The sequence below is a fragment of the Mirounga angustirostris genome, unplaced genomic scaffold, assembly GCF_029215605.1.
Source record: "Mirounga angustirostris isolate CCGP_5_RB_7025 unplaced genomic scaffold, mMirAng1.0.hap1 SCAF_6, whole genome shotgun sequence".
Lineage (NCBI taxonomy): Eukaryota > Metazoa > Chordata > Mammalia > Carnivora > Phocidae > Mirounga > Mirounga angustirostris.
In genome coordinates, this window is record NW_026991714.1 from 91,766,404 (window position 1) to 91,781,486 (window position 15,083).

Below are 15,083 nucleotides of genomic sequence, written 5' to 3' on the forward strand. Positions count from 1 at the left end.
GTGACTTTGCTAGCATTACCAGTATTTCCTGCCTCACAACCAAAATGGCTTGCTGTGAATTTCGCAGCGCCCAAGCCAAAAGCAATAAAATTTCTGTAAGAGCATATGCGCCATGACAGAATACCACATCAGCCCAGAAAAATGATTTTCCTGGGAAGGTCTGTGCAGCGATGGAGAGGGCTCTCAATGCTATGGAAGCTGGGCAGAGATTTTCACTGCTTCCAGCTCACAGTGAGGTAATTTTAAAAGAACTTTTCCCTTCATTTGTTCTGCATTCACTGAATGTACATTTTTTGATGTCAGGGACATGGCAGAAAAGATCAGATGAGATAGTCTGACAATGGAGCCAAAGTTCAAAGCTTCTCTATTTTCAGGTAACAGCCGTGACAGTTTGTCTGCACTAAATCTTTTGAGGGCATGTCACTGTAACCCTGTCCATAGCTCTTCAAACAGTTCAAGACAAACAAATCACTTCGTCGTTGAACAACTATAACATCTGATACAATCGCACAGAAGTTGTAGCGATAGCCACTAATCAAAGTTCTTTCCGTTCAGTTGAAAAAAAGAAAATTCCTCAGCTTTGGTTTAAGATCACTTTTTATCTTGTTCTTTGGAAAATTATTATATGCCAAAGTTAAAAAAAGAGGGAGAGAGAGGAGATTCTGTCTATAAGAAGGACCAGAAAGTCAAATGTTCTAGCTGTCAGCTGCAGTCAGTAAGGAGCTACGGGGTGGCTTGAGAGTCCTCGGGGGTGACTGGCAAGGCCTGCAAGGGTACCCCCAAATCCGCCTTTGAGCCGCTCTCCGGATCTCCAGGTGAGAGCCCACTGGCGGTGCTTTCACAGGGGCAGAGGTGCTTTGCTTTCAGGCTTCCCGGCTGACGTAGCAAGGAAGTGCGGACATCCATCGCCAACACCACCAGGCGGTAGAGTTGTAACACCACCACAAGGAAATTCTTGGCGGCAAAGAACACCAGCATCTGGTTTATCACTTGGAAGTAGGTCATCAATATGAGACGCACGACGAGGAAGGGGCCGTCTTGTATGAAGATGCTGATTCCAATATTCCACAGATCGGCGCTGTATTGGCAAAAGAAGAAGCTGGGGAACCCCCTCATTGCCACCGACAAGGGGCAGACGACATGCTGTACTGAGAACACAAGACAGACCAATTAGCGCCCTTCTGAAACGTGTAAGACAGTATGAAATGGGGACAAGTCATCAACTATGGGTGCTGTGCTACTTAACACTTGGGGGTGATTCTATAATTTAATTCTGGGGCGGGGGACAAGTGAGACCACCCTTAACACTGAACACCACCCTTAGCCACCCCTTAACCACTTAACATCCCTGGTCATTTTATTTTTAAAATCAATAATCTGTTATAATTTCAATAAAACACACCAAAGAAAGGCAGTCCTCGGGTTTCCCTCCATGTCACAAATTTTAGATCACCTTCTAGTCCCCATCCTGGGGAAAGCACAATCAACTGGGTTAGAGAGAACAAAGAACCCGAGAAACCACCTTGGCTGTCCCTGGGGTCTGCGGTGTAGAGAGAGAGCACAGCAGGGCATTTTAGGCCTCAAGCCAGGTAGCCTGCCTGCCTCATTTTTTTTGTTTTGTTTTGTTTTGTTTGTTTGTTTTAGCAAGATGCTGGCCAAGTTACTTAACCTTCCTGGGCCCCAGTTTCTTCCTTTGAAAACCAAGGTAACAATGATGTCTGTGAGGAGAGGGACCCCTATTCACTGGCTCTTTTTGTTTCCATTAGAGTAACACCCCTGGTTCCTCTCTGATTTCTCACTTCTCTCTTTCCCTTGGGATAATGAATGACTTAGCTGACTGCTGAGTTTGGGAGATGGAACAGAGTATAGATACATGGCCCAGATCCTTCTGAATCCTCCCTTTGGGATCTACCTGTTTCCTGGTTGACTCACTCAGCCATACTTGTAAATTATGTTGTGGAAATGCAAGTGTTTATAATTCAAATTCAAACTTAATTCATGTTAAACATATTTTTCTAATGGTGGGGGGACAAAAGCCCAAAATAAATGCCATTGTTATTTTATTTTGGCTAATGCCTTATGGTTTTGTTTCACAGTTTACAAGAAACACTGGATATAATTACTGATTTTCCAGTTGAACAAAAGGAGGCCCAATCAACAGATGAACCTTTTTGTTTTAATTTCTAAAATGCTAATTTAATTCAAGGTCAAGGGCATAAAATAATCCTTTATAATAATGAAGCCTTCCATTTGGAATTTTCAAACAAAGAATGCCTTCGTCTACTGGAGCCTGCAAATATTATGAAGCTGCTTTGATATGGGTGAACATAATGTACTGTTTGTTGGAAAATACAATAGTGATTTAGTCAGAAGTAACATTTGGTCTTTGTTTTTCAAACAGCTGCATAACATTAGCACCCCTGAAAGTTTACAAAATTTCTTTCCCAAATAAAAATTTTCTTAGCAAGGCTATAAACCACAAGATATAGGCGGCTGAGGATCAGCAGAGTGAATGACAAAAGAAACACCAACATAAGACCAATAGTGGCCTCTCTTTTTTTAAAAAGAAAAGATTTATTTATTTATTTTGGGGGGGTGGGAAGGAAATGGTGAGAGAGAATCTCAAGCAGACTCCATGCTGAAGGCAGAACCCTACACAGGGCTTGATCCCACAACCCTGAGATCATGACCTGAGCCGAAACCAAGAGTCAGATGCTTAACTGACTGAGCCACCCAGGTGCCTCAAGAGTGGCCTCTCTTAAGAAGTTAGGGTCAGGAAATAGTTCCAAGGGGACCTCCTAAGACTGTTCTTCAACATCTAAAGTGATGATACCTAATATTCTGTCAGGAAACATCACCTGATCAAGAGGTATAGATTGGGCACATTTCGACAAAATTGTGTGTGTGTGTATGTGTGTGTGTTATTGGCATACATTTGTTTGTAATTGTTAACTAGTAATTAAATTTTGGGTATTTCTAAAAAACCACAGCCACTCTTTCCATCTATTCTGGTGACAATTTTGTTTCAGAGAATGTTTGCTAAATTCTAAAATTGCCTCTGAAAGCTCTGGGCCTATTAAAGTAAGCCAAAAGAAGATGCAGAAATGATTAAATCCTGAGTCCATCGAGGAGGGTGCCATAAAAAAAAGAAGTCAGGTTTAAGGAAGATGTAATTATTAAATCCTAGAATTTCTTCAGAGTAAAGTGGCATCCTGGAGAATTCTCAAGTCAGAATTCCAGGTATCTTTCCTAGAAGTTAAGGGATGACTCCAGATCAGTGTTGTTCAATTGAACTTCCTGTGATGGTAAAAATGTTTTGCCTAATGCTCTGCCTACTACAGTAGCCCATATGTGGCAGTTGAGCTCTTGAATTGTGGCTAGTGTGACTGAGGAACTGAACTTTTAATTTCATTTAATTTTAATTAATTTAAATTTAAATTTAAACAGCCACGTGTGGCTAGTGGATACTGTATTGGACAGTGCAGGTCTAGATCATCACTAGTATGATATGCTTGGAAAACAGTTTCTTCTTACAAAGTCTTAGAAGTTTATGTATTTATTAATAGGACCAATGGAATATCAAGGGCCACTACTGAGGAAAATTTTAATTTTCCATGTGGCCCCAAAACTGCTCTTACTCCCTGTGATAATCTAATACATGGGTCTGACAAAAGAATGAAAATGAGCCCCCAAAATATCAAGAGCTAATATTTGTATCCCAGCAACTGTGCTAAGCACTTTACAAACTCTTATTTAGTCATCACAAGAACCCATTTCACTGGTGAAAATCGAGGCACAAAAGTCTTAACTAATTTGTGGGAGATTTTACAATGCATATGTGATGGAGCCACTTTTTGAAGTGAATGCAAAGCTGTGCTCCAGTACATTCAACTATCTCAGGCTCATCGTGTACCAGGATGGATCCACTAGCGGCTTTCCTAAGTTTCAGTCAACTTTTCTTCTAAATTGAACTGGAACTAACACTGGGATATCAAAATTATAAAAATAATTATCTTCTCAAATGCCTCCTTAACTTCATTATAGTTTATAATCAAGAGTTATAATTTTCTGTTTGAGCAAATATCGAGACATTTACCTGCCAGGTCAAGTGGAAATTGCAGCATGCTCCAGGTCCATATAACAAGGATGGCATAGACTAGGGCAGGACTATTCCTAGAATGAAGACAAAATTTTAAATTAGTAATAAAAATATGATCATTTTTAAAGAAGTATTTTCTCTTTTTTCTCATATTTGAGTATACCCTAATAAACCTCTCAAGAGTTGTCAAAATATCTTGGTGATATACGAAATCCATGAAAAAAATCCATTCATGATTATAATGGAATAATGAAGAAGTAAAAAAAAACTCTGAGACTTAAAATCCAACTTTCACATGTGCCAACATCTGTGTAAATTATGGCCAAGCCTCTTTGTCCCATATTGTTGTTCTTAGTTTTACAAAATCATGGAAACATTATTGGAGATAGATGCTAGGGAAAATGTTAGACTTTGACTAAGAAATTCAGAGGGCTGATTTCAAGAATTTTCAATAAGAAAAAACAAAATTTTTTTCCTAAGATCATGAGACTCTAAATTAAAAATATATCTCAAAAGAACTACATGATGCCCCCAAATTAAAAGTTCAGCATGTAAAAGAAAGCTACCTTAAGTCAGGAGAAAAAAGTGGGAAGATAAATCCAAAAATAAAAAATTTACACCACTTACTAGGACGTAAGTCAAGGAATATGACAGTTTAATTCACTATTGTATTCCCAGTGCCTAGAACAGCAAATAGTAGACACTCAACAATTATTTGTGGAAGGAATTATTGAATGTACAAAAGAAGGGCCATACTTGGCAAATATACAAATGTCATCGACCTAGGAGAATGGTTTTGAAGACTGAAGTCAGAAAGAATAGATGTTATACAAATAGAAAGGATATAAAAGAAATATCAAAGTTATTTTTTTAGCAAAAATACAAAGGAAGTTAGCAATTTGAGATTAGTGGTATAATAGCAGATTTTATTGCCAACTTCTCTGTCAAGAGGGATTTTCAGATTGGAAAGGGATAGAAAGGCATCAGGGAGGAGAAGTTGAAACCAAAATAAATGAGGTGGTTGTAAGGGATATCTTTAAATGCTTCAAGTATTGAGGTCTGGAAAAATTAGATCTCAAAAACTATGAGAGAAATTGTAAATGATATTTCTAAGCCATCATTATCTTAGCAGTTAATGGCAGAGACAAGGGTGATGACAAAATAAATATACAAAGTCTTAATTTTCAAAATGAAGCAGAAGTGTATCTTAAAGTACCAAAGGCACATTTACTATTAATCCCTAGTTAGGTTATATAAGTGGTTATTTAGAAGATTTCTAAAAGCCCTTATAGAAGACAATAATTACTAGGAATTAGCACAGGTTACTTGGAACAATTACACTCAGCATACTAAGATTTTCTCTCTCTCTCTCTTCAATAGAGTTAGGATTACCAAGCAAGTAATGATATATAAATTAATATTAGACATTTGGGTTTAAATAAGGCTGGTGAAAAGGCCTCCCGCAGTGTTCTTATTAACAAGATTAAGAAATGTTCTGGGTGTAAGCACAGTTAGGTGGATTCCTAACTGTGTAAACGACTCCCCAAAGGGAGCTCTCTAAGGGTTGCTGCAGGCTCTGCCTTTGATTCTATTCCACTTCACATTTCACCAATCACTTGGTTGCCACATTGATGGAAGGCTTCTCATATGCACATATGACATGGAGGTTGGATAGGAAGCCATTACCCCAGAAGACACAATCAGGATCTCAAAAGATCTTGACAAGATGTAACTGGATGACCTAGAATAGGACAGAAGAGGTAACATTTCACAGCAGCTGCCATAAAAAAGGCTCAAGGATTTTCCCTTACTATTATCTAATTTTAAGTCCACAGTATGACATGGATTTATGATTTTCCAAAATCAAATGCAATCATAGGTCATTTCATAAGAAGTATAAAGTCTAGAATTTTAAGTGGAGATACCTAGGGAATGCAGTCTATAACTTTTTTCCATCTTTGCAATGTCAATGTCTATACATAATAGACTTCCAGTAAGTGCCTGAATTTTTAAATAATTTTACCTACAGTTTCTGAGCTCATGCTGTTTCAGGAAGTTTTCTAATGGTTTAACTATGATCACACTTAATTCTCATACCAATTTTACAAAATAGTTATACTTATCCCTATTTGACCAGTGAGGAAACTGAAGCATAGAGTTGTAGAAACTCTAGTTGTCCAAAGTAATGTGGTTGTAAATGTTGGAAGCAAAAGTCAGAACTAGATAGCTTGTTTCAGCATCCACCCTTTTAACCACGGTACTATACTATTTCCATAAAGGAAACAGAAAGTTTTAGCCCTGCTGTATTCTATAATGTTCAGAATATATCAGAAATATTATGTATTGTGCTTTATGTTTTAGGAGGAAAATTTATAAAGTTTTTGGTCCAAAAGAGAGAGGCTAGGATAGAGATTTCAGAGCCATGTTATATGTGGGATAGCTAAAGAAGTTTCATATATTTAAAAGGCTATCATGTGGAAAAGGAATTAAACTTATTTCTTGTGACTTCAGAAGTCCAATTCAGATTCAAAGAATTTTAATGGTGCCTATAAGAATGCAAATTTTATCACAATAGAGAAAAGTACTCTCTAATAATATCAACTCAAAATGGAATGAGTTGCCCTGGGGTTAGTATAGTCTCTATTAGTGAAAATTTTCAAAGAAAGTCTGGACAAAAACTTGTTGAGAAAATTCTGGAGAGGATTTTGCAACAGATGTAAAATAGATTGTTCAATAGATGGCTAATTTGAAGTTTCTTCTAATCCCAAACCTCAATAATTCTACCAAAAACTCATGTGCAATTTGTCTGCAAGGCAGCAGAAATCAGTGGTAAAGCATAAGGTCTGGTGGTAGGTTGCTGGAGTTCAAATACTAGCTCCAACCTTCGCCAGAGAGATAGGATGTGGGCTTCCAATCCCAGATTGATATTTACTGACTACATGAACATGAACAAATAATTTCACATCTATATGCTTTAGTTTACCCCTATTCAATATGAGGATAACAATAATAATTTAATAGCTCCTAGATTTTATATGATAATTATATTAAGTACATTATGAAAATATATTAAGCATATAAAGTTCTTAGAACAGCACTCAAAACAGACTAATTATGCAAGTTAGGTGTTGTTTTTTATTACCATGTAACCTTGAGATTTTCTCAACTTCTCTTGCCTGCCACAGTTCAGCTTATAAAATGGTGATAATGATAGTATCTACCTCAGAGTATATTGTAAAGTCTAAGTAACTTAGCACAACTAAAACCCTTATAACAGTACTTGGAGCACAGAAACAGATGAATGACCATTATCTAGTAGTATAGTGGCAGCAGCAGCAACAGTAATGGTAGCAGTGGTATTTTTACTATGTGAACATATTTCTTAAATGCTTTGTGTTTTAATTCTATCATTATACAAAATAAGAATAAATAATAAACAATCCCTAGCCTTAAGTAAGATTCTAACACTACAATAATGAACATATATCTTTTGCACATGCAAATATCTGAGCATGCACAAAACATAGGAAAATGTGAGTGTTGAGAAACATATTAGTAAATTTATCAAAAATAACTTTGGAAAAAAATGGCCAGAAAATTTCTGAAGCAGACAAATTTGTACTAAGTCAGATAGTAAAAGTTACTCGGGAAGGTTAAAAGGAAAGTAAATGAATCACCGAGCTTAAACGGCAATCACTCAAAATGTGAAGGAATTTTGGAGTGAATTTATCCAACATTATCTCCATTGTGTAACTGTCTCGCCTAATTGTCTCACCCCATTTTCTCATGTGTAATGTCTTCATAAATGTCAACTGAGAAGCATGTAAGCAGACAATGGACTCTATTCATAAAGAGACAAAAGATCTTGACAAATATAATTATATATGTGAGTATCATTTCTCTGCTTGGAAAATGAGGAGGATAAAAGATTGAATTTGGTAGATCAGTGCACCAAATTTATTGGGTGTAAAGTAAAAATAAAGTCATACATTGCTAATTTGTTTAACTATTTCTTTTTGGACATGTAAATGTTCCTGTAGATAGGAGATAATCAGTGGATAGAATTCACCTCATCTTTATTTTTATTTTTTTTAAGATTTATTTATTTATTTTAGAGAGAGAGTGTGTGTGAGTACAGGGAGAGGGGCAGAGGGAGAGGGAGAGAGAAACTCAAGCAGACTCCACACTGAGTGCAGAGCCCTGGCATAGGACTCAATCTCACAACCCTGAAATCATGACCTAAGCTGAAACCAAGAGTTGGAAGTTTAACTGATTGTACCACTCAGACTCCCCTAATTCACCTAGTTTTTAGAAAATCATCCAACAAACCTCTTCAGAGAAGGAAAAAAGATAGAGGAGAGAGAGAGAAAGAAAATGAGAAAATGAAGTATTAACCTACCCTAGAAGAAGAGCAAAAAGAGTTAAATGAAAAACAAACACAGTGTAAACATAGGAAAATTCTCCTTTGTGTGGTCAAATACAGTGAGATAACAGTAATGTTATAAGAACAGATTTTTTTTTTCTCCTTAATAAATGATCTGTGTTCAAAAAAAGACTGCACATTAAAGATTATCTCTAAATGTGTGAATAACCAGTTGGCTCTTCCTGGCAGTAACCAACATAAGTTAGGCTTCTAACATCACAAAGAGACCAAGAGATAGGGGTGCTATCTTTCTTGATGATCATATTTCAAAGGGATGACTCTTACATCCATTAGAAAGATTTCTGGGTAGTAAAACAAGAAAGAGCCTGGGAGAAGACTTAATCTCAAAGGGGCAGAGAAAGAACTTATAACTGTAAATTTTGTAAGGAAAGGGAATACAAAGGTCTATACTCAGCAACAGACCTTTTTAAATTTTTTTTTTTAATTTAATACCATTACCCTCATTTTACTTAGTTTTTTAAAAGATTTTATTTTTAATTTTTTTCATGTAACTATTCTTTATTATTATTATTATGTTCAGTTAGCCAACATATAGTACATCATTAGTTTTTGATGTAGTGTTCAACAATTCATTAGTTGCAACAGACCTTTTGAAAGTTTAGTCAAACTGAGAGGAATGTTAAGGCTGTCTTGGTCAGTCAGAGTAGTAGTTTTATCGGGGAGGGTTTGACAATGAAAACCAGAGTCCCCTCATGGCCACAGTGTGCTGACTTGGCTTGGAGTAGATTGTGAAATCTTATGCTTAGAGGTGTGGTCAGTAAGAGTAATCAACTTGGTTGGAAATGAATGGGAGAGCCCACAGCCTTGCTACTTTATGGTTGCAATCCCAGTTGGGGTGAATGGTAGACTAACGTGAATTTTAATGGAGAGATTTTGAAAATAAGAGAGCCTTAGATGGGCTAGATAAGCACTTCATGTACACCAGACATGTGCCAGGAAGATCCAAGAAAACCCAGTGGAAATTGAAAACTGAGTATATATGAAAACTTTCTGAATTTAAATGTGCTATCCAACCCATACACAGATCCATTGGCAGAGGGTGAAGGTCATAAGGGCTTGAAGTGTTTGATTACAAATCCTGTCCAAATCATTGGCTAATCACAAGCTGTGTAGTTATAGGTATAACCCTAATAGGCCATGCTAAAAACAAACAAGCAAAAGAAGGAATAAAAAAAAAAAACAAAACAGAGCCATCAGTGGCTACAATCTAAGGGAAGAGATTCCTTAGATTAAGTTCAGGCAATTTTTTGAGACAACAAAAACAACATCAAGAAGCCTAAAGTACAGGGGAAGCTTGAGGATAATATATTGCTACAAAATATAATCTAAAATGTTCTGTTTCCACCAAAAATATATAACATGCAAAAAACCAGTAATGACTGACCTATACTCAGGAAAAAAAAAAGTCAATAGAAACTGACTCTAATGGGGTCCAGATGTTGGGCTTAACAGACAAAGGCATCAAAGCAACTATTATAAATATGATCAAAAAATAAAATAAAACTATGTTCCACAAATTAAAGAAAAATATGATGACAATGACCCAACAAATAGATAATCTAAATAAAGAAATATAAGTTCTAAAAATAATTAAATAGAAATTCTATAGTTGAAAATAGGGGGCCCAAAATGAAAAATTCAGTAGGTATACTCTACGATTTGAGTCTACATCTACATTTGAGATGGTAGAAGAAAGAATCAGTGATGTGGAAGATAAATCAAGAAAATTACCCAATTTGATGAAAAGAGAGTAAAACAGATGGGAGAAAAAACAGAGTCTCAGAAACCTATGGAACACACTTAAGCATACTTATTTGTAATATGAGTCTCAGAAGAAGGAAGAGAGAATGGACCAGAAAATATGTTTGAATAGATGATGGCTGAAAATTCCTAAATTTGAGGAAAAACATAATTTACAGATCCAAGATCAATAATCAACAAAGTTGTAGTAAGGTTAAAGGCAAGGAGAACTACACCTACACACATCACAGTCAAATGACTGAAAGTCAAAAAGAAAGAGAAAATCTTGAAAACCGCAAAAGAAAAATGGCTCAGCTTGTACTGGGTAACAACAACAACAACAACAATGGCTAACATCTCATCAGAAATAATGAAGGCCAGAATACAGTGGAATTATATATGTAAAATGCTGAAGTAAAAATTAACAACCATGAATTCTCTATCCAACAAAACTATTTTTGAAACATGAAGGCAAAATAAACACATTTCTGGACAAAGACTGGGAGAATTAGTTGGTAGCAGATTTGCCTTAGAAGAAACAATAAAGGAAGTCTTTGTTCCTTTGTAAAAGAAGGCTGAAAGGAAATGATACCAGACAGTAACTCAAATTCACAAGAAGGAATAGAGAATCTTCAACTTGTGGGGAAATATAAGAGAACACATAAATATACAGTCATATGTTTTCTTTTCTTAATTTCTTAAAAATATTAAAGTCTATAAAAATAATTATAAAACTATTGTTTGGTTTATAACATATAAAGATGTAATGTAATGACAATAGCAAAAAAGAGGGAGAAGAAATGAACCTATTAACTTATAGTAGCATATGAAGACTTAAAATACATATTGTAATCCCTATAGTAACTACCAATAAAATAATATGAAAAATCAATTAAAATTGTTTGTTAAAAATATTTTTAAAGTAGAAAATGAGTAACACAGGAATGAAAAAGACTTAAGACTTAGAAAAAAACAAATAACAAAATGGCAGATAGAAATCCAACCAAATCAATAGTTACATTGCATATGAATGGAATAAATACACTGTAATATGTTGAATGATGTCTTCCCAAAATTCATGTCTACTTAGACTTCAGAATGTAATCTTATTTGGAAATAGTTTTTGCAGATGTAAACAAGTTAAGATGAAGTCATATTAGATTAATTTGAGTCCTAATCCAAAGACTGGTGTCCCTCTAAGAAGGGGAAAATGTGCAAACACTGACAGAAACACTGAGGAGAGGGCGCCTGGGTGGCTCAGTTGGTTAAGCGACTGCCTTCGGCTCAGGTCATGATGATCCAGTCCCTGGATCGAGTCCCGCATCGGGCTCCCTGCTCGGCAGGGAGTCTGCTTCTCCCTCTGACCCTCCCCCCTCTCATGTGCTCTCTCTCATTCTCTCTCTCTCAAATAAATAAATAAAATCTTAAAAAAAAAAAAAGAAACACTGAGGAGAATTCCATGTGAAGACAAAGGCAGAGATTGGAGTGATGTGTCTACAAGCCAAGAGACACTAAGAATTGCCAGCAACCACCAGAATCCAGGAAAGAGGCACCAAACAGATTCTCCCTCACAGCCTCCAGTAGAAACCAACCCTGCTGACACTGATTTGGACTTTCAGCCTTGAGGACTGTGAGAAAATAAATTTCTGTTGTTTTAAGACTTTCAGTTTGTGGTATTTCATTATGGCAGCCCTGGGAAACTAATATACACTCCAATTAAAAGACAAGGTTTGACTGGGGAAAAAGATGAAAATCCAACTATATGTAGTCTATAAGGGACACAGTTTAGATGCAAAGATACAAAGAGTTTGAAAGTACAAGGATGGAAAAAGAAATATCCCATGGCAACAGTATCATAAGAGAATAGAGTACCTAAGCTCATTATGACACAAAATAGACTTTGAGACAAGACATATTACTGAAGAGAAAAAGAGTGACATTTCATGATGAAAAATAGTTACTACCTAAGGAAGATGTTTTAAAAAATTAAAGTATACACACCTAAAAACAGAGCCTCAAAATACTTGAAGCAAAAACTGACAGTATTGGAAAAGGAAATAGATAATTCAACAATTAGAGCTGAAGATTTCAATGCCTCACTCTCAATAACTGATAGAACAACTAGACAAAAAGTAAGGATACAGAAGAGTAAAATAACCTAATAACCAATGTGACACAGCTGACATTTACAGAACACTCAACCAAACAACAGATAAATACACATTGTTTTCAAGCATATGTAGAACATTCTCCAGGATAGGCCACATGCTATGCCATAAGATAAGTCCCAATAAATTGAAAAGGATTAAAATAATTTAAAGACTGCAACAGAATTAAAATAGAAAACAACAGAAAGAAATTTGGGCAATCTCCATAAGGAAATTAAATAGCTTACTTCTAAATAATCCATAGGCCAAAGGATAAATTACAGGAGATACTGGAAAATATTTTGAACTGTATTAAACAAAAAGATAACATATCAAAGCTTATGGGACACAGATAAAGCAATAGTTAGAGGGAAATCTGTAGCTTTGAACACCATGTTAGAAAAGCAGAAAGATCTCAAATCAATAATCTAAGATTCCATCTTAAGACACTAAGGGAAAAAAGAGAAAATTAGATCCAAAGCAAGTAGAAGGAAGGAAAAATGAAACATCAGAGCACAAATCAATGAAATGGAGAACAGAATAACAATAGAGAAAAATCAATGAAGTCAAAAGTTGGTTATTTTAGAAGATCAACAAAATTGATAATTCTAAAGGAAAAAAAAAAGAGAGAAGACACAAATGACCAACTCAGAATATAAAAGGGGGCATAATAAGTGACCCTATAGAAACCGACACAAGTTTAAAGGAATAATATAAAAAATTAGTATTAAAAACCTTATATAAAAAACTAGATAATTTCTTTGAAGTGGAAAAATTCCTAGGAACAAAAAAAGAAAAATGTAATCAGAGTTAACTCAGGAAGAAATAGAATAACTGAATAGGCTTATAATGAAATAATTATGTTGAATTAGTAGTAAAAATCTTCCCCAAAGAAAAGCCTGGGTCCAGATAGCTTCATAGGTAAATACCAATCCTTTGCAAAGTCTTTTGGAAAATAAAGAAAGAAGGGGTGCTTCCTGAGGTATTCACTGAGTCCAGTATTATCCTAATACTAAAGCCAGAAAAAGATATCATTAGAAAATATCACTATAGATCAATATGCTCATGAGCATAGATATAAAAATTAACAAAATGTTAGCAAACCCACATCAGCAATACATTGAAACCATCATACACCATAATCAAGTGAGATTTATCCTAAGAAGTCAAGGTTGGTTTAGCATCTGAAAGTTAGTTAATATAATATACCATATTTATAGAATGAAAGACAGCCATGACATAATAATCTTGATAAAAATAGAAAAAGAATTTAACAAAATCCAATGTCCAAAAAAGAGAAGAAAGAAAGAAAGAGAAAGAAAGAAAGAAAGAAAGAAAGAAAGAAAGAAAGAAAGAAAGAAAGAAAAGAGAGAGCGAGAGAGAAAGAAAGAGACCCTCGATAACCTAGAAATAAATAGGAATTTCCTCCAACTGATCTGTGTATCTGTGCAAAGTGTATCTGTGCAAACCTATACCTAACATCATCCTTAATAGTGAAAGACAGAATGCGTACCCTTTGAGATTGAAATGCCCACTCATATTTCTATTTAATATTGTACTAGAAATTCTAGCCAATGTAATAAGGTAAGAAAAAGAAATTAAAGTCATACACATTAGAAAGACTGAAAGCTACCTTTACTTACAAATGGCATTATCCTATAAGTAGAAAATCCTAAGGGATCTACAAAACTAATAAAGAAGTTTAGCATTATTGCTGGGTACAAGATCATCATACAAAAATCAATTGCATTTCTGTGTAGTAGCAATAAAAAACATGAAAATGATATTAAGAAATTAAGAAAATAATTATATCAAAAAGAAAAAAATACTTAAGAATAAGTTTAAGAAAATCAGCACAAGACCCACATATTGAAAATTACAAAACATTGCTGAGAGAAATTAAGGAACATATGAATAAATGGTGAGATAATTCATGTTCACACATTAAAAGACTTAATATTAAGATGTCATTTCTTCACAAATTGCTGCTTAAATTTAATACAATCCTTATCAAGACTCCAGCAGGATTATTTTGTAGAATTTGACAAGCTGATCATAAAACTTAAATGGAAATACAGAGGACCTAGAATAGCCCCCCTGCCCCAAAATTAAAAGAACAATGTTAGAAGACTTACAACATCTAATTTCAAACTTACCATAAAATTTCAGTTATCACAATAGTGTGGTACTGGCATAAGGATAAATATATAGAGCAATGGAATACAATAGAAAGTTTAGAAAAACCCTTACATATGTGGCCAACTGATTTTTGACAAAGATATCAAGGCAATTTAATAGGGAAAGGATAGTCTTTTCAACAAATATTGCAGAGACAATTGGTCTCAGCTAGGACAAAAAATGTTCTGGGATAATTCCACAAACAAAACAAAATAAGATAAAACACAAATTTAGATCTTACAACATGCTACACAAAAGTCAAGTCAGAATATTATAGAGGGAAATATTTCCAATTTGGGGTGAGGAAAATATTTCTTAGATATGACTCCTAAAGCACTAGTTAAAATTTTAAAAAGTGATACATGGGACTTTATAAAAAATTTTTAAAAATATTCTCTTTTAAAACAGAGAGATGTAAACCATACTAGACTCTTAACTATAGGAAACAAACTGAGGGTTGCTGGAGAGGAGGTGG

General features: G+C 35.0%; 1 protein-coding gene across 1 annotated transcript in view; it reads right to left on the reverse strand.

The window, feature by feature from the left end:
- Positions 1–306: 306 nt before the first annotated feature.
- Positions 307–15,083, reverse strand: part of TMEM26 (transmembrane protein 26) — a 43,334-nt gene continuing 28,557 nt past the window's right edge. Inside the window, exons 5-6 of the mRNA XM_045877908.3 lie at positions 4,097–4,173; positions 307–1,148 (exon numbers count right to left, since the gene is read on the reverse strand). Coding sequence (XP_045733864.1) covers positions 724–1,148; positions 4,097–4,173 — 502 coding nt within the window. The 3' untranslated portion in view covers positions 307–723. The remainder of the gene's footprint in view (positions 1,149–4,096; positions 4,174–15,083) is intronic.